At 40.6% G+C, this 22,191-nt stretch overlaps 1 protein-coding gene across 1 annotated transcript; it reads left to right on the plus strand.

Moving 5' to 3' along the window:
• Positions 1 to 2,519: 2,519 nt before the first annotated feature.
• SERPINB9 (serpin family B member 9) lies at positions 2,520 to 13,219 on the plus strand. Its single transcript, XM_007935369.2, has 6 exons — positions 2,520 to 2,714; positions 7,337 to 7,474; positions 7,860 to 7,977; positions 9,548 to 9,690; positions 11,489 to 11,644; positions 12,815 to 13,219. The coding sequence occupies exons 1-6, from the start codon at positions 2,547 to 2,549 to the stop codon at positions 13,217 to 13,219; spliced, it is 1,128 nt and encodes a 375-aa protein (XP_007933560.1). The 5' UTR covers positions 2,520 to 2,546.
• The last annotated feature ends 8,972 nt before the right edge of the window (positions 13,220 to 22,191 follow it).

Raw genomic sequence — 22,191 nt, forward strand, 5'->3', positions numbered from 1 at the left:
CCTCCTGTCCTTCTCTCTTCAGTGATCTGCATAATGATCTCTGACCTGCCTCTTCTCTGAAACTGTCCTGATAAAATCACTAGTCTCTAAGCACTTCTCGACCATCCTAATTCTTCTAAGAATCCAACGCACATTTATCCAGCCCTTGCTTTTTCTGAGTTTTATGCCATGCCTTTAGACACAGTGGTTGGGAAGACAAATAAGGAATTGTGATAAAGATGGATGAATTAGGCTGAGGATTGTGGGGTAGAAGGAGTGGAGGGAGACTCTTTCTAGGTAGGGGTGCTGGCAGCCTCCTTTAAGTAGGGACTGGGAAGAGTAGAATCAGCCAGATGAAGGGGCTGGAGTAAGGTCTAAATTGGGTAGTGTTTGCAGTGGCTAAGAAATGCATTGGGGGACTAAAGGGAGTTCCAGATGCCTAGACTTAGAGGTTGTAAGAAGGAGCAAGGCTGGAGCAAGAAGAGAACCAGAAGGAAGACAGCCTCATGAGTCTTTGACACAAATGTGGAGTTTGAGACATATCCTAACAGCTTTGGGAATATGTGCAGGCAGGATCACAGAACCAGACTTGGATTTCTAAGCCCCAGCTGAAGACAGTGTGGAAAGCTTCGGAGAAGAGGGAGATGGTGGTCTAGATTGAGTGGAAGATCAAGAAAAGCAGATAGATTCCAGAGAAATTTAGGGTGGAACACAAATCCTGGTGACTGGTGTTGGGCGGCAGTGGTGGTGGTGGTGAGGGAGAGATGGAAGTTGAGAGGCCTCCTGGGGATCTGAAGTGAGCTGATGGTTGAGCAATGGTCCCAAGGAAATGGAGGAAGATGGACTGCAGACATGTCTTAGCTGTGGCCAGCAGCCCCTTAGCATCTTATACTCTGCCACCTTTCTTGGCTTCACAGATAGCCTTCCCTGGTCTCACTGGTTCTGCTTCATCTCTGACTGCCCTTCTTTGGACACTTGTCTGTTCCTTTTCCCCTTCACATTCTGGCTTTACATGAATCAGTTTGCTCCCACCCCTGCACAATCTAGTCTTGTGGTGTTTGTTGGGACTAATAAGCTCAAGCTCTCAAATCTATGTTTCTGAGTTTGCAGGGAAAAAAAAAAAAAATTGAAGAACAAAACAAAAACACCACACATTTGCCTCAGTCTCTCTTCCAGTGTTCCAAGGTCAATGACATCTAGAGGATAGTGATGTGGGGACCTCTTTTAGGACAATGGGAAATCAGGAAGAGGGATGCTTACTGAGCTGTGGGCTAGGCATACTGCACATTTGAGAGAGAAGCTCTGCTCACAGAAAAGCAGATGGTTCTTCTTCAACTGGCCTCAGAGGTAGATTGATGCTGATCAGTCTGCCTCTGAGGCCAGCTGAGGGCCTGCTTTTAGTCTGTCACTGAGGCCCTTTAGCATCTCTGCCTGTCATTATGGCAGCTGCCCTTTTGAGAATCAGCTGATAGATGGGGAGGCCATGGACTGGTATACAACCGAAAATCTAACAAGCACTCTTCATACAGTGATGCCAGGAGTGAATACAGTGTTTCCAAATCCAGGCTAGACAACTGTCTTAGGCTCAGTTCTCTAGAGAAGCAAAACCAGTAAAGCTTTTATATACATAAACACACACACACACACACACACACACATATGTAATAATATATAATAATCCAAGTTTCCTCCTGGATGAAACGTCAAGCAGGAGGCTTTTCCCGACTCATGCAGCTGCAGGGGCTGATGAGCTCAAGTTTGGCAGGCTGGTGACTTGGGCAGATGATGAATCCAAGATCAGTGGGCAAAATGGTGAATTGTTGGCTCACAGGACAGTTGTAGCCAGCGTGACAGGATCCAGATCCAGATCCTCGTATTCTCCCAGTACATCCATATATATGTATTGGGAGCAGGTTGCACCCTGAAGGAAACTCCCTTTCAAGTGATTGGCTGCACAAAGCCATATATATCATATCTCATCATGGGAACAACCACACCACAACTACTTAAACCACTCATGGTCCAGCCAAGTCGCCACACAACCTTAACTATCACAACAACTAAGGAGTCAATCACTCTGGTCTCCCTTTCCACCTTTTCTCCTTTTCTAACACTACCCTCATGAGGTGGGAGGAGTTGGTCCTTTATGGGAAAGGCTTAGAGTTCACTGTTTCCTGCAGCTTTCCTCTCAGTGTGCTATGTGTATGTGTGTGTATAAGAGTGTATGTGTGTAAGAGTATGTGTGTGGGAATGTGTATGAGAAGTGTATGATTGTGTGAGTGTACATGTGTGTACTCAGGCCAGTTCTGTTAATTGTCTAAAGGCTCTCAAGCTCATTTGTTCTGTTGCCACTGCCACACTTACCTAATTATATTGAAATTTGGATTTAGTTTTTTGAATGGAGAGTGACACTAAATGAATTTTCCTCCAATATAAATATTTATGAACTAAAGATGCAAAAAGAAATAAAAGAGTATGATTTCAAAATTGTCATGTATGAAGTCAATAGACATTGAGGGATGTATGAAGTAGCATTTCTCTTTCTACTATCGTTGCAGAACTGCACCATGGATGCACTCACTGAAGCAAATGGCACCTTTGCCATCAGTCTTTTAAAGATACTGTGTCAAGAAAACCCTTCACACAATGTGTTTTATTCTCCTCTGAGCATCTCCTCTGCCCTTGCCATGGTCCTCTTGGGAGCAAAAGGAAACACTGCAGCCCAGATGGCCCAGGTATGAGTGGCTGTGACACAGGAGAAGGGCTGGCTTTGCTGGTTTTCTGTCATATCATCCAGTTCTGTACCTCACTCTCCAGAAGTCCCAATGAGGGGGTGGAGCCAGTGTGTGCAAATGCAGGTGCTCATTTTAGAATGGGGAAGACGGTAAGGAAGGGTGGGCAAAGAGCTTCCTTAATTACATTTTCCTGGGAAGATTTCCTCAAAATTGAGGAGAATACTATAAAAATTTTGAACTAGGACTTTATCTTTGTTTAGAAAATGATACTAAAATTATTTTAAACTTAAGCCACACAGATCTCTCTCTTTTTTGGAGCAAAAGACTTTGTAGCTGTACTTATTATGCCTTGATAACCAAAAAGCCAAACTTACTGCCATCAAGTTGAATCCTACTTATAGTGACCCCTCCTTGGGTTTCTGAGGCAGTATCTGTACAGAAGTAGATTGCCCAGTCTTCTTTTCAAGGAGTGGCTGGTGGATTTGAACTGCCAGCCTTCTGGTTAGCAGTCAAATGCCTTAGGCACTAAGCCATGGAGGGGTAAATTAATACCTATTTCAAGTAGTTTATCTAGGATCTTGCCTTTCCAGCTCAGTAAGTAATAATATAGCAGAAATATGCAAACTAGGATGAAAGGACATGTGCTACGATTCCATGTACAGACATGTATATGCACGATTACATAAACAGACATGTACTACAATTGCATATACAGATGTGTGCAGGCACTAGTTAGCTCAGTTTAGCAAACATTTAACCTGGAGATGATTAAGATCAATCCCTGTCCCCAAGGGGCTTACAGAGTGGGCAAAATCTATTGCTGTGTCATTGCTGAACTCAAGCTGACCTGCATACATGGGAGTGTGAGTCACTATGGTTGCTTTTTGTTTCAGTGTGACTCTTTGAATTTGTTTCAGTGAGAACTCTTTGAATTTAGACTTTGATTATCATACTGTGTCTTTACTTTTATAAACATTTTGTCATTTAATGTGAGGTTCAGGGAGAAAATCCTTGTAAAGCTTTTCACGTAGCAAATGCTCTATATATCTCAGCTCTTCAGAACAATAATGGTGTGGTTTAATAGTGATTACTCATTTTAATCATTTTCCAATTCATTTTATGAAGGAGTTGAGGTTCATGTAGAGAGGAGAGTTATTTGTACTTGGATTTTTATCAATTTTTTTAATGTTTTAAGGTGGCCAGTAAACCCTTATAGGGGGCCATTTTTTTGAGAGCACCAAAATTGTCTGGTCACTCTATAAGGTATGATATCGAGAGTCCTTTATGCCCTCTGTTTTCAACTCACAGGACACTCAATAAGCTAGCTACATACCGCTACTCATAACATGAGGTGAAGCTGTAATATCAGCAGAAAAACTTTTTAAAATTGTTTTTCCTTTATTATGTAAGTGGTAAAATCCCATCATAAAATCTTAAAAGTAGGAGGAAGGGAAAAAAATTCCTAAGAACCCACATCCTAGAGACTCTTGATAATATGGAAGTATTTTCTTCTAATCCTTTCCCCCATTTTTGTTTTAAATTTTATACTTTGGTGATCATACTGTGTCTTTACTTTTATAAACCCTCTTTCACTTAGTATGAGTGAGATTCAGTGAGAAAATCCATGTAAAGCTTTTCATGTAGCAAGTGCTCAGTAGATCTTAGCCCTTCACAACAAATGGTGTGACTTAACTGGTGTTAGCTTTTCTTTTTTATTTTTGACAGGTTTTCTTATCAATCATAGACGAGCTTTATAAAATGAATTTAGTAGCTGTTCTGTCCTTTAGGAGCTCTGATAGCATAGTGCCTAAGGCACTTGACTGCTAACCAGAAGCCTGGCGGATCAAACCCACCAGCCACTCCTCGGAAGGAAGGTTGGGCAATCTACTTCCATAGTCATACTGCCCCAGCAACCCAAGAAAGGGTTGCTATGAGTCAGGTCTGACTCGACGGCACATAACAACAACCACAACAGTGCCACTCTAACAGAAGATACCACAAATGGGTCGATGGCTTTAACAAACAGGGATTTATTCTCTTACAGTTTAGGAAGCTTGAAGTCCGAATTCAAAGTGCCAGGCTCTAGGGACTTGGTGAAGGCCCCTCAAACTTGGGCTTCAGCTCTGCCTCTTGCTATTGGCCTACTGGAGCTGGAGGTGTCTCTTTACTCTGGCAGTTGCTGGCTTCTGGGGCTGACAAACCCAAGGTTGGCAAATAAAATGGCACAGTCCCAAAATTACCGAATAACATGAGAGACCACTAGCTCAAGTCCAGAGACAGTCCCAAGATCAGCAGGTACATGGCATGCTGCTGAATGAAGACTTGACTACATGCAGGGTTCAAGTGTACCAAAAAGCTGGAGACCTTCTTCAAAGCTTCTTATATACTGCAAGCAGACCACATCCCTAAGGCAGTTATTCAGCTGCTCCAGTAAATTCTACCATGGAGTTGATTAGCAACATCATCATGGGGAATAAACTACATCCAACTGCCTAGCCACTCAAAACCAGATCCAGCTAAGCTGACATACAACTTAACTACCACAGTAGCTTTCTATCTTTTTCTGTGCTATAGAACAGTGGGTATTGTATGAAAAGTACAAATTTCTTAAATAATAAAAAAATTCATCAAATCACCTAAGCCTTTTTAGAGGTACTTGTCTATTACCTTCCTTTCTTTCATTGTTACTGGTACGTTCAAATTGACTTTAATTTGTCGAGTCATAATCTATATTTTGCAGAAAATAATCATTCATGTTGTTGTTGTTATGCGCTGTCGAGTCAGACCTGACGCATAGCAACCCCTCCTTGGATTTCCAAGACAATATCACTACAGAAGTAGATTGCCCCATCTTCCTTCCGAGGAGTGGTTGGTAGGTTTGAACCACCAGTCTTCTGGTTAGCAGTCAGGTGCTTTAGGCACAATGCTACCAGAGCTCCATTCATAGTTTTATATTATTTTTAACATGTCCACTATATCTATTTTTGTAATCTCTTTTCTTTTTTTCAGTTGTACTCTTTTTTTGGTGCTTTTTCTTATCTTTTTATATTTGCCAGCTGTTTGTCTGCTTTTGCTGTGTGTATGTGTTTTCTTCCAAAAGACCAGCTCTGGGATTCATTTCCCATTTTATATTTTCTTCTAGGGTCTCAAGTTTTTTTCTTTGCCTTTTGTAACATCATGTGTTCAAAGTTTTTCTCATTTAATTATTTCTTAGTATTATTTAAAAAGTTAATGCTGTGTTTTTGTTTATATCCCTGGATAAACTCTTTGTTTGGATATATATTGTTCCTATATTGATTATTTTCTAAATAGTCTGTTATATAGTTATTTAAAAGAGTATTTTTAATAATTATTTAGAAGAAATATTTACTCAGAAGAGCTCTTTCTTTAGAAAAGTGTCTTCAGTAGTTATTTAGTAGGGTCATTTCCACATTCTTAATATTTTATTTATAATGTTACTGATTTCTACTTTACTGTACTGAAGTTAAAGAATACAACCTGTATAATATCTGTATTTCAGGATTTATTGAGACTTTTCTTATAGCGTAATGTATGATGTATTTTTAGAAATATTAATCTTTTAAAATTATATATTTTTTGTCTGGTATATAGTTTTGATAACTACGAGCCACTCCTGGGTAGAAAGATGGGGCAGTCTACTTCTGTAGTGATACTGCCTTGGAAACCCAAGGAGGGGTCTCTATGAGTCAGATCCAACTCAACGGCAGTGAGGGGTTTTTTTTTTTTTTTTAATATGGTTTAGTCATATTAATCACATTGCTCATTTTATATGCTTATGTCTTTGTGTCTGCTTACTCTGACAGAAACAGAAGGTGAAATCTCTTAAACATTTCCACTACAAGTGCTCATTTCTTTTTGCATCTTTAATGCCTTTAACTATGTTTTGTTTTGTTTTTTCTTTTCCTTTTGGTAAATTTTAGAGGTAAGTTTTCCTCTGATTATTTAGGGCACATTTTTATGTTATGTTTTAGGTTTGGGATGCAGGATTTTATAATAGCCGATCTCTGAATTCCTCTCACCCTTTTCATTTGTTCCTATTTTTGTTGTCATTACTTGTCATTCAGTTGGCCCCCAACTCATGGAGATCCCATGTGGCCCAGAATAGACCATTGTGATCCACAGGATTTTCATTAGCTGATTTTTGGAAGTAGATCCTGGCCAGGCCTTTCTTTCTCATCTGTATTAGTCTAGCTTTGCTGAAACCTGTTTAGCATCACATAGCCACACTCAAGCCTCCACTGACATATGTGTGGTGGCTACATGTAAGGTGCATTGGCCAAAAACAACCAAAGTCTCCCACGTGGAAGGTGAGAATTCTACCACTAAACCACCAATAACTCATTTTTTCCTGTTACTCGTCTTTAAATGAGAGGTCTAATCAGGCAGAACGGCCAAATCTTTTACTTACTTGCTTTCTGCTTTCTCTCTCTTTCTCTCTCTGCCATGGTGTGCTGCTTTAGTATGTTTTAAGTATTCATTTAAAATAAAAAATGAATTCCCTTTAAAGAAATATTTTATGGAGTGTAAGAAATTTTTTTTTTTTGCATTTTCTTTGAGGACAAACAGCAATACTAATAATTTTGAATTATTTTTCTCAACAGGCTCTTTCTTTAAATATGAAGAAAGATATTCACCAAGGTTTCCAGTCACTTCTTACTGAAGTTAACAAACCTGGCACTCAGTATTTGCTTAGAACAGCCAACAGGCTCTTTGGAGAAGAGAGTTATGAAATCCTTTCAGTAAGTTGAATCAATGAAAAAACAAAAGTTGTATTCAAATACCTGGTGGTGTAGAATCCAGGAGAAAGATCCTAGAGAACTTGAGAAACTTATGGTAAAAAAAAAAAAAAAAAAAAAATTAATCACAGTTCTATAGTTATACCACGGATTATTTAAAATTTGACTTCTTCTAAAATTCACTTATTTTTCTCTGGTTATTCATGGTTTAGTACATAGCATTTCTATAAATGTTGATATGATAATATCTAGTAGACTAAGATATGATCACTTTTAAGAGATATGTAGGTTCTTTTTAGTAAAAAATAAAGAATACACAGGATTTTGGAAAGCTTGCTAACATTTTATTTAGCAGCGCAACCTCACTGAACACTTTTTTTCTCTAAAGACTTTTAAGGGGTCCTGCTTTCGGTTCTACCACGCTGAGCTGGAACAGCTCTCCTTTGCCAAAGCTGCAGAGAGATCCAGGAAACATATAAACGCTTGGGTCTCAAAAAAGACTGAAGGTCAGAATTACGCTTTATTCCCTACTTCTCCTCCTCCTTATCCTCTAATTTCACTAGTATTTATGATGTTCAGGATGACGTTGACTGGCTGGGCCTCATGGAATGTTGCAACTTTAAGTTTTCAGCAACAGGGACTTAATTTTGTCCATTTTCCCAGGACCAGAGTGACTGATGCAAACTTCAAAAGAAACCTACTCATAGACTAGATTTTAGTTTAACAACTTCCACTGAAAAATCCTTTTACTTGGTTTATAGTGCTCATGCTGTCAGATTACGCCATCATCTTGGAGTTGTGCACTTTGGGCCTTGTCTTTCTAGATTCTGTGTGGACTGGCGTCCACGTCCCCTTTCCTCTACACGTTATATTACTTATTCTACCACCTGTCTCTCATGTCTTCTATTTAAGTTCCCTTAATTAGGCTTGAGAAGCCTCTACTTATACACCAACTGTAGTCCCTGGTTGGTACAGTTAAGCACTCAACTACTAACTGAAAGGTTGGTGGTTTGAACCCATCCAAAGTTGCCTTGGTGATCTGCTTTCTAAAGGTAACAACCTTAAAAACTCCATAATGTGCAGTTCTGCTGTGAAACACAGGAAGGCACTATGAGTCGGCATTGACTTGACTGCAGTAGTTTTTTTTTTCTTTTGGTTTGTTTATAGGCTACCTGCAGACGTTCTCCCAGGGCTAAAAATACCCTCCATTTGGGCTTGGTCTGATTCATTTGTATTTCAGAAAATAACATACTCTGACCTTGACCCCAATATCAGTGATGTTCTGGTGTTTGAACTATGCAGGCTCCCCTGCACCAACAACTGTACCACGAGAAACATGCCAATTTCTGTTAATAAATGAGACAGTGAAGAACAAAGTGTTATCTTTGCTCAAAGATTTTGCAATTATTCCTCATATCTTCCTGCAAGAGGAAGTAGAATATTTATCACTCATGGCATCATGAGGCAGTAAATTTTCAGGGGTGCTCTTAGTTTATAGAAAAGCTACAACTTAATATCCAGGGGAAGAAGGGAATGTCTTTGATTTGTTCCACATTACCTTTTCCCAGGGATGCCTAGTGGTTTGTTTAGAAGATCACATAGTAATAATATCTCTCCCAGAGACTTCCAGAAGATCCTCTTGTGCCTATCCGGCCCATTTCTAGCTAGTTTCCTGGTATGCTATTTATTTAGCCTGCCTCTGACGTGTCCACAAGTGATCCTGCCTGTTAGATTGGATGTAATCTTGGAGCACTGGGTCAAATACTTTTTAAACACGGGAGATAACTAAGACCCCTCCAGTCTACCTCTCATTTCTGCTTATCTTGTTCTCCATCCCAGTATAACGTTTCTGCTTTCTACTAACCTGCTCTGTTCAAATCATTTAAAGTCTTTATCATCAATTTTGTGGAGATTCCTCACTTGTATTTTTTTTTTTTTTAATGTCTGTATTCAGTATCTGATAAAAGAACGTTTGGCTTTTGGTTAATAATCAAGAATCTGCCAAAATGTCTTATCATAGTTTATTTATTATGTTTTTTAAAAATCAACTAAATGTTACCTTACTTTTCTTGAAAGGTAAAATTCAAGAATTATTGCCAGATAACTCAATTGATTCACAAACCAGACTGGTTCTTGCCAATGCCATCTACTTCAAAGGAAGGTGGAATGAAGAGTTTAATAAAACATATACAAGGAAAATGCCTTTTAAAATAAACAAGGTAGGCAGAAGCTTTCAAAATCTTGCTAGTTTGATGAAGAAATTGAATGGAAAAAATTAACTTTGTGAATGCATAAAAGACTGGCTAAATTTTTTTTTCTTTAGATATATCTGAATGAATTTTCAAAGCAGAAAAAACTGAAGGAATTAAAAAGTATTTGCTACCTCTAGTTTTTCTCATTTCTTGATTACTCCTCTTTGCCTCCTATAATTTCTCATACATTCATTGTTGCACCTAGTTCTGGAAACTTAAGATTTTCCCTTAAACCCACATTGCTTAGAGAGAAAGCAAAAACAGGTGTTAATGGCAGTGTGATATATGTGTTTATGGTAGGGTTGGGGGAGAGAGGGAAGGGGGAGAGAGTGTGAAAACATTTCTATAATCAAGTATTTAAAAATTATATTAAGTATACATTTAACTTGTTAATTACTTTATCACTATTAATTCAGTATTTAAAGCTGATATTAAAACTGAATGACAAAGACTTTGGTTTTGACAGTGAAGTATCACTTCACTTGAAGCATGCATTAAAGTTGTTTGCCAAAACTCCCAGGCCCTGAAAGTATATAAATATTTTCATATTTATATAAATAGATATGAAATGTATACATTTAAATAGTTAGCCTCCTAGTTACAAAAGGAGATAGGGAGCAGAACTTTCCTAGCATTGATTTTAGAAAATATTTTTATTTTTATAATAGATGTTCTATATAAATTTTTAGAAATTAATTTAATAAATGCAATGCTTCAATTACCTTCTGCATTCAAATACCTCTTCTGTGTTTTTCTATTATTTCTTTGGATTAGAATATCAGAATTGCAATAACTAGATTAAAATACATGAAAATATATATGGCTTTTTACGCTTACTTCCAGGCAGTTTCCAGAGAAGGGTTATTCATTTACACCCACTTTGCATGGTATAAAACTATCAGTTTCATACCACCTTCATCAGTCATGATGATTATGAAAAATTTTTTCTGGTTAAGTAGAAAATTTTTTAAAATTAATTCTGTTTGATTATATTATTTCCTTAGATATATTTTCTGGGTATGTTTTAAATGAGAAAAATCTGACCTCTTCCTCTGAAGAATGCACAGAGTCAAATTTTGTTTTGCTGACTAAAACATCTTGCCCAGGCTCATGGTTTGTCTGTTTGTAACCAATGCCTTTTAATGATGACAGGAAGGAATGGGCTCGCATTTATGTGTTAATTAGAGCATAGAGGAAGCAGTAGTGGTTCAGTGGTAGAATTCCAGCTTGCCGTACAGGAGAGCCCACCTGGTTCATTTCCTGGCCAATGCACTTCATGTGCAGCTATCACCTGTGTCCTTGGAACTGTCAGGTTCCTGCAGCACTTACAGACTACAAAGAAAGGCCTAGAGGTCTACTTCTGAAAATCAGTCAATTAAAACCCTGTGGATTCCAGTGGTCCAATCCCATTGTGCATGGTTCACCATGAGTTGGGGCTGATTGGTAGCATAGTGGCTAAGACACTTGCCTGCTAACCAGACGGCTGGCGGTTCAAACCCACCAGCCACTCCTCGGAAGGAAGGTGGGCAATCCTACTTCCGTAGTGATACTGCCTTGGAAACCCAAGGAGGGGTCGCTATGAGTCGGGTTTGACTCGATGGCACATAACAACAACAACAACAATAACAACAACAATTAGAGGATGAGTGTTGTTTTTATCGTGGATGATGATTAACATGCGTCAACTGCAACTCTTTCAGGAATTGATATTACCTCTTTTGATAATGTGTTTTTAATTACATATTCATCTGCTCATTTCCATCAGAAGAAGCAAAAACCAGTGCAGATGATGTTTCAGGAAGCTATGTTTAAAATTACTTACATAAAAGAAGTGCAGGCCCAGATCCTGGAGCTGCCCTATGCAGGGGAAGATCTGAGCATGATTATTTTGCTTCCCGATGACAACGTGGATCTCAGCACGGTGAGACTGAATAGTTGGAACTTCCCTTTCTGAATTTCTGCAGGAAAAATCCTATGAAGCCCTTTGTGTCCTTTCTTACTAGGCTAGAACTTGAGCACATTCTGTCTTTGGCAATTACATTTCACGGTTATGTGGGTAGACTCAGCTGTGAAGCACAGTGCTCAGACACATGAGCTTTGGACTCACACTTACCCAAGACCTACTTTTCCCATTATCATCTGTGTGATCCTGCCAAATTATTTTAACTGTCTCAGGCTCTGTTTGCTCATCTCTAAAATGGGGGTGTTGATGTCTACATGATAGGGTTATGATTATCAAGGTAGCCAGCTTAGCACATTTTCTAACACATAGTTGGCCCGATATAAACATTATCCATTATTATTATCATCATAATCTTTGTTATTAGCATTATTGATTTGAAACTTAAGAATATTTGTTGCTGTTCAAAACCTGAAATATTGAATGACCTTGTCTTACCTATATTTGACCCAATATGGGACAGGAGGAGCACAGTGCTGGGGGTGATGCCAGAACAGCCTGCCATATAAGACCACCATTTTTGTTTCAGCATGGGTCACAAGGGTGACAGGACAGACTGTGCACCTACTGAATTCTAGGCTCTGGAACTGGATGGAAGGCAGTGATGTCTTATGTATTAAGGCATGGGTGTAACTGAAGCCCCAGCCCCTTTGTTCTCACTCTGCACAGCTCCCTAAATGTGACATCACTTCTCCAGAAACCAGTCCTAATTCTCCCCCTGCTCAGATTTCCCTTCTGATTTGAGCCATTCTTAGAGCCTTTTCTTTTCTAATCGCTTTTCTCACCAGAACTGGATTGTTTTCACAATGTTGAAAATAAGCATTATGTTTTGTTTTGTTTTTTAAAAAAAGCATAGTCATCTGTGTATTGACATGTGTCAGGATAAAAGATCTCTCATAGAACTTATGTGCCTGGCCGCTTGGTGTCTCCCCTACTTGGCACAGAGTCATGTATGTGAAGCACTTGAGGTGCAGCACAAGTTCCTAATCACAGTTTTCCTGGCAGAGAGGTGCCCCTAGTCCTGTGTGAGCAATCAGCACCATCTGCAAGAGGAGAGAAGGCACATGTGTGCTGTGCACTTGTAGCTGTGCCCAGAAGTATGACTCTTAAAGCATTTTCCTGGTCTTGTAGGTGGAAAAGAGACTCACTTTTGAGAAATTTGTAGCCTGGACGAAGCCAGACTGTATGAGCAGCACTGAAGTTGAAGTCCTCCTTCCAAGATTTACGCTGGAAGAAGATTATGACATGGAATCGGTACTTCGAAGTTTGGGGGTAGTTGATGCCTTTCAACAGGGCAAGGCTGACTTTTCTGCCATGTCGACTAAGACAGATCTGTCCCTTTCCAAGTTTGTGCACAAGTCCTTTTTGGAGGTCAACGAGGAGGGCACAGAGGCCAGTGCTGCCTCAGCCATGGTGGTTGTGGAGTGCTGCATGGAGAATGGGCCCCGGTTCTGTGCAGACCACCCCTTCCTTTTCTTCATTAGGCACAACACAGCGAACAGCATCCTGTTCTGTGGCAGGTTTTTGTCTCCATAGGGAGCACTTACCAAGCATGTGAGGATGTCTTTCTGTGTCCCTCAGCCCCACTTTAAAGCCCAGGGTAGAGATGAGGGCAAGCACCTCACCAGTACAGAGGATCTGCAAGCGCCATTACTTTGTGCCCCTGCTCTGTTCTGCACACATTAACCATGCCCTTCTCTGACTCATTTAAGAGCAGGGACAATAAGCCTTAATGACTCTCTGATGTATTTAAGGTACAGCCAGATTGCATAGGATGCTTGCAGAACTCCTGTGTGGCCCCAAACTTGTTCTCCATCCCCTCTATTTACTCTGTACTCATCCTGGTACCTTGTATCTTGCCACATACTTGCCTTAAGCGTTTCTATAGTAATAAATACTCTTAGACATTACTATTGTATAATTGTCCTTGGAGTTTTAAAAAAGTTATTTTAATGCACATTTTTATTTTGTCATTTGTCAGCATCTACTGATGATCAGGTATATGTCCCAAACACTGCATTAAGCACTGGGACCAGAAGTCTTGTCCTTTGACACCTAGCTTTAATGTCTGTACCTATATGACAACCAGCTTGAGCTCTTTAATACCCTATAGTATTACATCTTTTTCATGTCATTGTATTTCTCCACCCTACCTCCAATTCCAACAGTAAAAGTCCATTCAACCCTCAAAGAGCATTTCAAAGTTCATCTTCTTTGAGAAATGTTTCCTTTTCTCCATAACCAAAGATGCATCCTTGGACTCTGATAGCACACTGAGGACTCTCTTCTGGTAGTTGCTTATTACTAATCATCTGTGTTCTTACCTAGTCCTCCAGCTAGGCCATAAGCTCATTGAGGGTTGAGATATATCTTACACATTTCTGGGCTGCTTAAAGAGTGGTAAGAAATGATTTCATCATAGATGAACTTTGTAACTGTTTTTGGGTTGAAAAGAGTGTGGGTGATAAACAAAAAGGAAAGATATATGTAAACAAGTTGTATAAAATAAAAAAAATTACTCAATTTAAGTGTATCAGATTCATTCTGTGAAGAACACCATAACCAGACTGAAAGAAAATATTTATAATTTGTAAAATCAACAAGGACTTAATGATAGGATGTATAAAGAACCCTTGTAAATCAACAGAATATGACAGTAAACAAATAGTCAAGAGAAACAGATGTGAAACTCCATGAGATACTGCTCTATAACCATGTGATTGGTGGAAATTAGAAAGTTGGATACTACCCAGGATCAGCCAGGAAGCAGGGAAAGATAATCCCTCAGGGGAGTGAGAGCCAATATGACCAACACAGAATACGATCTGGGCTGGCACCTGTCCTCTCTCTGGAAGGCTTACCCCTGGGGTATATCTCCCAGTGATATCACTGGACAAACCCATGGAGGCACATGGACTAGGATGATGACTGCAATCTTATTGTGGAAGCAAGGGGCTAGAAACCACTCAGGTGTCCTCTTAAAGAGAGTTGTTGTTATTGTTATGTGCCATTGAGTCAGCGCCGACTCATAGCGACCCCTCCTTGGGTTTCTGAGGCAGTATCACTACGGAAGTAGATTGCGCCATCTTCCTTCCGAGGAGTGGCTGGTGGGTTTGAGCCACCAGTCTTCTGGTTAGCAGTCAAGTGCCTCAGGCACTATGCTACCATAGCTCCCCTTAAAGAAAGTAGATAAGAATAATATGATGCACGCTTTGAAATACTATATTGTTGCTGTTGTCAAGTTGCGACTGAGTTGGATCTGACTCAGCGGCTCCATGTACAACAGAACGAAACACCACCTGGTCCCTTGCTATCTGCATAATCACCTGCATGCATGAGTTCATTGTTGCCTTCCAGCCTAGGAACATCTTCCAACACCATATAAGACCATGTTTTGTAGTGACCCAGACGGTTTTCACTGGCTAATTTTCTGAAGTAGATTATCAGGCTTTTCTAGTCTATCTTAGTCTGGAAGCTGTGCTGAAACCTGCCCACCGTGGGTGACCCTACTGATCTTTGGAATACCTGTGATATAACTTCCAGCATCACAGCAATGTGCAAGCCACCACAGTAATACAACCTGATATATGGTGGCAGAAAGACTATGTAGCAGTAAGAAACAGAAATGCAAACTAGATATATATTCACTCTCATAGATAAATGATGTTTGGTTAAAAAAAAAAAAAAAAAAAAAAGAGGCATATAGTCCAATACTTTTTAAGTTAATTGTAAACATCTACACCATTATGTATTATACACAGATACATACCTATCACATTAGCCTAACGTTGTTTGTTTGTTTGTTTGTTTGTTTGTTTTTAGTTATTGGTGAGGACGTTTTTCTGTTTCTTAGCCATGGAGCTTCCTCTCCTTTGAACTGTCTGTTCACACACTTTCTATTTGGGTGTAAGTCTCATTAAAAATGTCTCTGTATTTATCAAAGATATTAATCCTCTCTAAGTTTTTCTTATTTTCTTGCTGGTTTTAAAATTTTGTTTTGCTGTTTATTAATGAAATATTTTTTTTTCCTATCAATAAATCTATCTTCTTCCTTTGTGATTTCTGATGGTGCTTTCTTCTTAGAGGTGCTTTAGAAACCGGTTAATAGTTACTTTTCCTTCTAAACTTTTATTTCTATTAATAGGTTTACCTACCTAATCAACCTGGAATATATTATTGACATTCAGGAGAAAATATTATTTTCAAATATGACTGAATTCAATCATTTCCATTTCTCCACATGATCTGTAAAATTATATTCTCCCCAGTTTCCACATTTAATAATAATTCTTCAAGATAAATTTTAGGATAATTTTTCAATACCCAAGATATTTTTTAAAAATAAAATTTGGGATTATTTAGGAGTATTAGCATATAGCATTAAGCATATAAATTGTGTATTTGGATAAACTGACAATGTTTAGCCATTTTATTTGGGAAAATTAGAAGAGCATCCATTTATTCAAATCTGATCCAAGACCAAACCAGGACTCGAACCAAGAGCAAAAAGCAGAATACACCTGAGCAAAAGAAGTCAGGCATCTATTTTGGAACACACAGACTCTATCTCAGAAAGAGACTGCGCATGCACCTAGCCTGAAGGAAGTTGATGAATTTATCACAGACTTGTTCTACTTCCTGACTTTTGCAAAAAGGTCAAGATTTTATGAATACCTGCCTGCATAGGTCTTTTGAAATCACGTACCTTAAAAACTACTATAAAAACCCCTAGGTTGTAAGGCTTGGGGAGGTACCCATGGCATTGCCTCTGGCCCCATGTGTCACCACCTTGCAAGGTTACTATCCTCTTCTTAAATTTCTCACTAGGCTACAGCTGACTTTGTAGTCATTATTCCGGAACTCAGCCTGCAACAACATGGGTGATGATTCCTGGTTAGTAAAAGACATTGATGCTCAAGAGGGTGATGGATGTTTGAAGCCTTGGAAGCTCTGTTAGGGTACTCTCCCAGACCTCACCTCATGTGTCTCTTCTTTATGCTAATCCCAATTTATATCCTTTATAATAAAGCTGTGGTTATCATAAGTAGAGCACTTTCCTTAGTTCCTTGAGTCATTCTAGTGAATTATTGAACTTGAGGGGTAGTGGGAACCCCAAATTTTGTGGCCAACATGTCAGAAGTGAGGGTGCCCTAAGGATCCCCAAGCTTGCTGGTGTCTGAATCTTGGGCAGACTTGGCAGTCTGGAAAAGTGTGCCCTTAGGGTGTGAGGTTTGAAGTTAACTTTAAGTAGTTAAAGTCAGAAGAATTGCACCAAGGCTAATGTTGGAAAACAATTGAACTGATTTTAGACCCTCACTAACACATGACAGGGTTAAATCCTCCTCCTGTGTGTTTAATTCTTTGGAAGCTAAGGCAGTTATTACACTGACTTAAAATGACCTGTTCAACCATCTGTCTCCACTAGACTATAAACTCCTGTAGAGCAGGAGTTTTCCATAGTAGTATCCTCACCACTTAGTGCAGGACCAACTACATAATTTGTGAGTGAAAACGTGGGCCCCCTTACTCAAATGTCAGCACAGCATGAAACCTAGCTAAGAACTCTCCTAGGAGCACAGATCACCTTCCCACCTGCCTGTCCCCAAAGATGGCCCTGCCTAGCACTGTGTCTGGCACACAGGAGGCACACACTCACTAACCCCTCAGCCGGAATGCTGTCAGTGCTGTAGGCAAGTGTGAGAGCAGCTGGAAGAGAATAAAATCATCAACATTCATGCTGGAGGTGACACCATGCACTGTTCATGCTCATACCCCATGTCCTCTCAGTCCTACAACACAGCCATACTGTTTTCCCTATTCTCTATTGAGATCTGGTGCTCAAAGTTGGTATGTGTTTTTTTGTTGTTGTTGTTGTTGTTTTTGTTTTTAAATCTACATAAATATTTTAGAAGCCAGGAAGGAAATTCACCAAACTATTAGGAGTGGTTATCTCTGACTAGGGAAATGCAGTTGACTTTCACGTACTTCCTCATACATTTCTGAAGATTCCAAATGCCCTTCAATGTGACTATATTAGTCTAATAACCAGGGGAAATAAAGGATACCCTTATATGGGAAAAATAAAGAACGCTAATAACACAAGCCAAATACACACTGGATTTTGTAGTTGACCTGTGATTTGGGATAAAGTCTCAACTTTCTATTCCTTGGCTGAAAAGAGAAAGAGAAATCCTCTTTTTTTTTTTTTTTCCTTCCCCTTGAATAGTGTGATATGACAGGACGTTAGGGTAGAAATCTTTCTCTTTCAGTTTTGCTGAAAACACCAATATAATAGATATTAAGAATAAACAGAGACCAATGGAGCTAAAAAGAAATTATTATGCTGTCAATTAACTTGCCAGTCAAGAGAACAGTAAGGGAACAGTTAGAAACTCACTGAGAAATATGCTGAGAGGGAAAGTCCTCTGTGTTTTAAGTACTGAAAGGGATGCCCAGGCGGTGGTGTTAATGAAATGTTGAAGCCCAGCACCTGGAACAGGACTGAAAGGGGTCAGAGTCTGTACCAATCCCATGTTCACAGGTCAGCAAAGTATCTGAAGTTAGGCCTGGTAGGACCTGGCATCCGAGGGTCACTCAAGGTTAATGGTCCTTTGTTAGCCTTACTGGCCAAAGGCTGCCAGGATGGAACACTGGGGTCAGTTCAGAGACATGCTGCTGACAGGGACAGTGCTCCTTCCGTGGGACATAAGAGTCTCATCTCCCTCCCCTTGTGTTTTAGATTGAGTTCTCTAGAGAAGCAAAACCAGCAAAGTTTTGCTTCACTGGGAGAGAAAGAAAGAGAGAGAGAGGAGAAGGAGAGGAAAGGGAAAGGGAGAAGAAGAGGCAGGGGGTGCATTTATTACAGGAAAAATGGCTCACACAGTTGTAGAGTCTGGCAAGTCCAAAATTCACGCATCAGACATCAAGCTGGAGGTTTTTTCTTGACCTATGCAGTTGCAGGGGCTGATGAATCCAAGATCAACAGGCAGTATAGCAGGCTGCTGCTTTTGGAAGATGACAAATCCCAGATCAGTAGGTAAAATGGCAAATTGTTGGCTCATAGGCTGTGGAGACAACAATCCCAAAATCAGCAGGCAGTACAGCAGACCACTGGTTCAGCCCCAAGAACTTTAGATGATAATGAGCTAGATGTGGGATCCAGGTCTAGCAGAAAGCCAGAGAATGTTCCCAGGATGTCCATATTGGAAGTAGGTCACATCCCTGAGGAAACTCTCTTTCAACTGATTGGCTGCTCATAGAACAGCCAATCTGAATCTCATCATGGAGGTGACTACATTACATCAGATCTCATCATAGGGGATGACTACATCACAACCACAGAAACCACTTAGAATCATGCTCCAGCCAAGTTGACACACAACCTTAACTATCATACTTTAGAAGGAGGGATCAGAGAGAAGATGTTGGGAAGAGATTAAACACGATTTCTCCTTTGAGATCTGCTCAGTGCAGTGGCCACCCCCCCCACATGATCATCCTCACCTGAACACCTCTCCATCAATACCCCACATCAACACCATCCATGAACATTCCCATGAGCACCCTCCATGAATACTTCCTCATATGAACATCCTGAGCAACCCCATGAGCATCCCTCATATGAACATCCCACGTGAACTCCCACATAAACATTCCCATGAGCACCCTTACATGAACCTACACATGAACATCACCCATGGACACCCTCCCCTTACATGTATACTCCCACATGAACATGTTAGAGACAGAGGGAACTCTATAGGTGAGCCTGCCTTGTGTCCCTAGATATGCAGACATTTGCACGTGGCCTAGGAGAAACATCCAGGAGGCTCAAATATTGATCCCAAGGAAACAAAACCAGCCAAACAAGGCTCAGGGGTATCTCTCTTCAACCTTGTAAATAAAAAATATTTTGATGAGTTTATATTCAATTTAATATTACTCCAAATCCTTTCTCAATAGGATCCACACTTTAAATGAAACCTCAGAATGCTTCCATCTATAAAGTTTTCTCTTGTTGTTGTTAGGTGCCATTGAGTTGACTCTGACTCATAGTGACCTATGTACAATAGAACGAAACACTGCCTGGTCCTGCACCATCCTTACAATCCTTGCTATGCTTGAGCCCATCATTGCAGCCATTGTGTCAATTCATCTCATTGAGGGGCTTAGCCTTCTTTGCTGACTCTCTCCCAAGCATGATATACTTCTCCAGGGAAGGGTCCCTTCTGACAACATGACTAAAGTAGGTGAGATGAAGTCTGGCCATTCTCCCTTCCAGGGAGCATTCCGGCTGCACTTCCTTCAGGGCAGATATGTTTGTTTTTCTGGCAGTCCATGGTCTTTTCAGTATTCTTTGCCAACACCACAACTCAAAAACATCTACTCTTCTTTGGTCTTCTTTATTCATTGTCCAGCTTTCACATGCATATGAGGTGACTGAAAATACCATGGCTTGGGTCAGGTGCACCTTAGTCCTCAAAGTGACACCTTGGCTTCTTAACACTTTAAAGAAGTCTTTTGCAGCAGATTTTCTCAGTGCAATATGACCGCATCTGATTTCCTGACTGCTGCTTCCATGGGTAAGGAGCTCTGGTGGTGCAGTGCCTAAGGCATTTGACTGCTAACCAGAAGGTTGGTGGTTCAAATCCACCAGCCACTCTGTGGAAAGAAGATGGGGCAATCTACTTCTGTAAAGATTTACTACCTTAGAAACCCAATAGGGGTCGCTATGAGTCAGAATTGAGTCTGTGGCAGCGTTCCTCCCCCTCCCCCTGGCTTCCATGGGTGTTGACTGTGGATCGAAGTAAAATGAAATCCCTGACAAGTTCAATCTTTTCTCCGTTTATCATGATGTTGCTTATTGCTTTGGCCATGAGAATTTTTGTTTTCTTTATGTTGAGGAGTAATTCATACAGAAGACTATAGTCTTTAATTTTCCTCAGTGGTTCAAGTCATCTTCACTTCCAGTGTTGTGCCCAGATTAAGAATCCCCAAAAAACCACCAAGGAGCCGATTCCACTGCAAAAGCAAAGGGGTTGTTTATTCAAGCTCGAGCTCGGACCCCCAACCATCACCGACGCAGCGGTTCAGGATTGAGAGCCCCGAACTCAGGGGTAATGGGGTCTTTATAGGGGTCTCAACAGAAACAAGGAAGTTTCAATCAGAAAATGACAGGCTTGGTTGACATTTTCAAGTTGTTAGTTGTTTCTACCTAATTGGCTCTGTCTAGCGGGCTGAAGCCACTAACTGCCATTTCTTAACTATTTTAGGTAAGGTATTTCTGTGCCATCTACTGATTGGTTGTTGCTAAGGAGAATGCTTGGGAGTATCGATGAGGTAGTTAGGACTCTTTGTGGTTTTTCCAGTAACTAAAGCACTAAAGTGTGAAGTACCTGCTGAGGCTTTTTGCACAAATGGCTACTTACTAAAAATGGTTGCATACAGGGTGGTTATATAGAAACATAATCTCACGCTCTCATACCAGCAAGCAAGATTGTGTTATCTGCAGATAGCAGGTTGCTAGTGGTTCTTCCTCCAATCCTGATGCCACATATTTCTTCAGGAAGAGCTAGGCACTGCATATGCATTATTTTATTCTCAGAGCAACCCTGGGAATAAATATTGGCACTTCATTTTACAGAGGGTTAATCACTCCATTACCTGTGGAAAGATTGGTGGTTTGAACTCATCCTGAGGCACCTTAGAAGACAAGCCTGGCGATCTGCTTTCGAAAGGTCACAGCCTTGAAAACCCTGCGGAGCAGTTCTATTCTGCATACACGGGGTCGCCATATAAGTTGGAGTAGACTGGACAGCAGCAACAACAGTAACAGTAATAACATTTTACAGACGGGAAAATTGAGGCTCAGAGAGGTTCAGTAAGTAGGAGGTAGGCAGGGGATGAACCTAGGACTGTCAGACTTCAAAATCAGTGTTTTCCCACAGCGTCCGGAGTTCTTTTCCCATCTGCCGAACTTTGCCCTGCTCAGCGGCCAAAGCAGCTGGCCCTCTGTAAACGCCTCCCCCCTTCCCCCACCAAGCATGCGCATACAGCGCTGCTCCCATAGTAGAAATAATGTGCTGCAAACTTTTTGCCCTTGTTTTCTTTAACATTAATGGGCCCTAGAGGCTGCTGGAAGTTTCAGGCTAGGCAGGGTTGGGTGAGGGACAGGAAGCTAGGACCACTGAAGAGAGGCTTCAGTGAAGGATGGCTCCTGGCTCCCTGGGCTCCAGGCCACACCTAGCCTGTGCGCGTGGTGGGTAGGAGGGAGTTCAGAGTAGGAAAATGTCTAGAGTTGGGCCATGTCTGGTTCGTGGTTTATTTCTGACACCCTCTGGGTGGTGGATTGGGGGCGCAGCTTCCCGAGGGATAGCTCCCCGACTCCCCCAATGCGGAGCTAGCTGGGTGCCCAACCCGAGCGTGAAGGGAGGTTGTTTGAGGTGACTAGGCAAGGGAGAGAAATCCAAGCGGACCGGGACTCCGCCCACCGCGGGCCCTCAGCTGGA

Source organism: Orycteropus afer, unplaced genomic scaffold (genome assembly GCF_000298275.1).
Source record: "Orycteropus afer afer isolate SDZICR_OR568_19922 unplaced genomic scaffold, OryAfe1.0 scaffold00027, whole genome shotgun sequence".
Lineage (NCBI taxonomy): Eukaryota > Metazoa > Chordata > Mammalia > Tubulidentata > Orycteropodidae > Orycteropus > Orycteropus afer.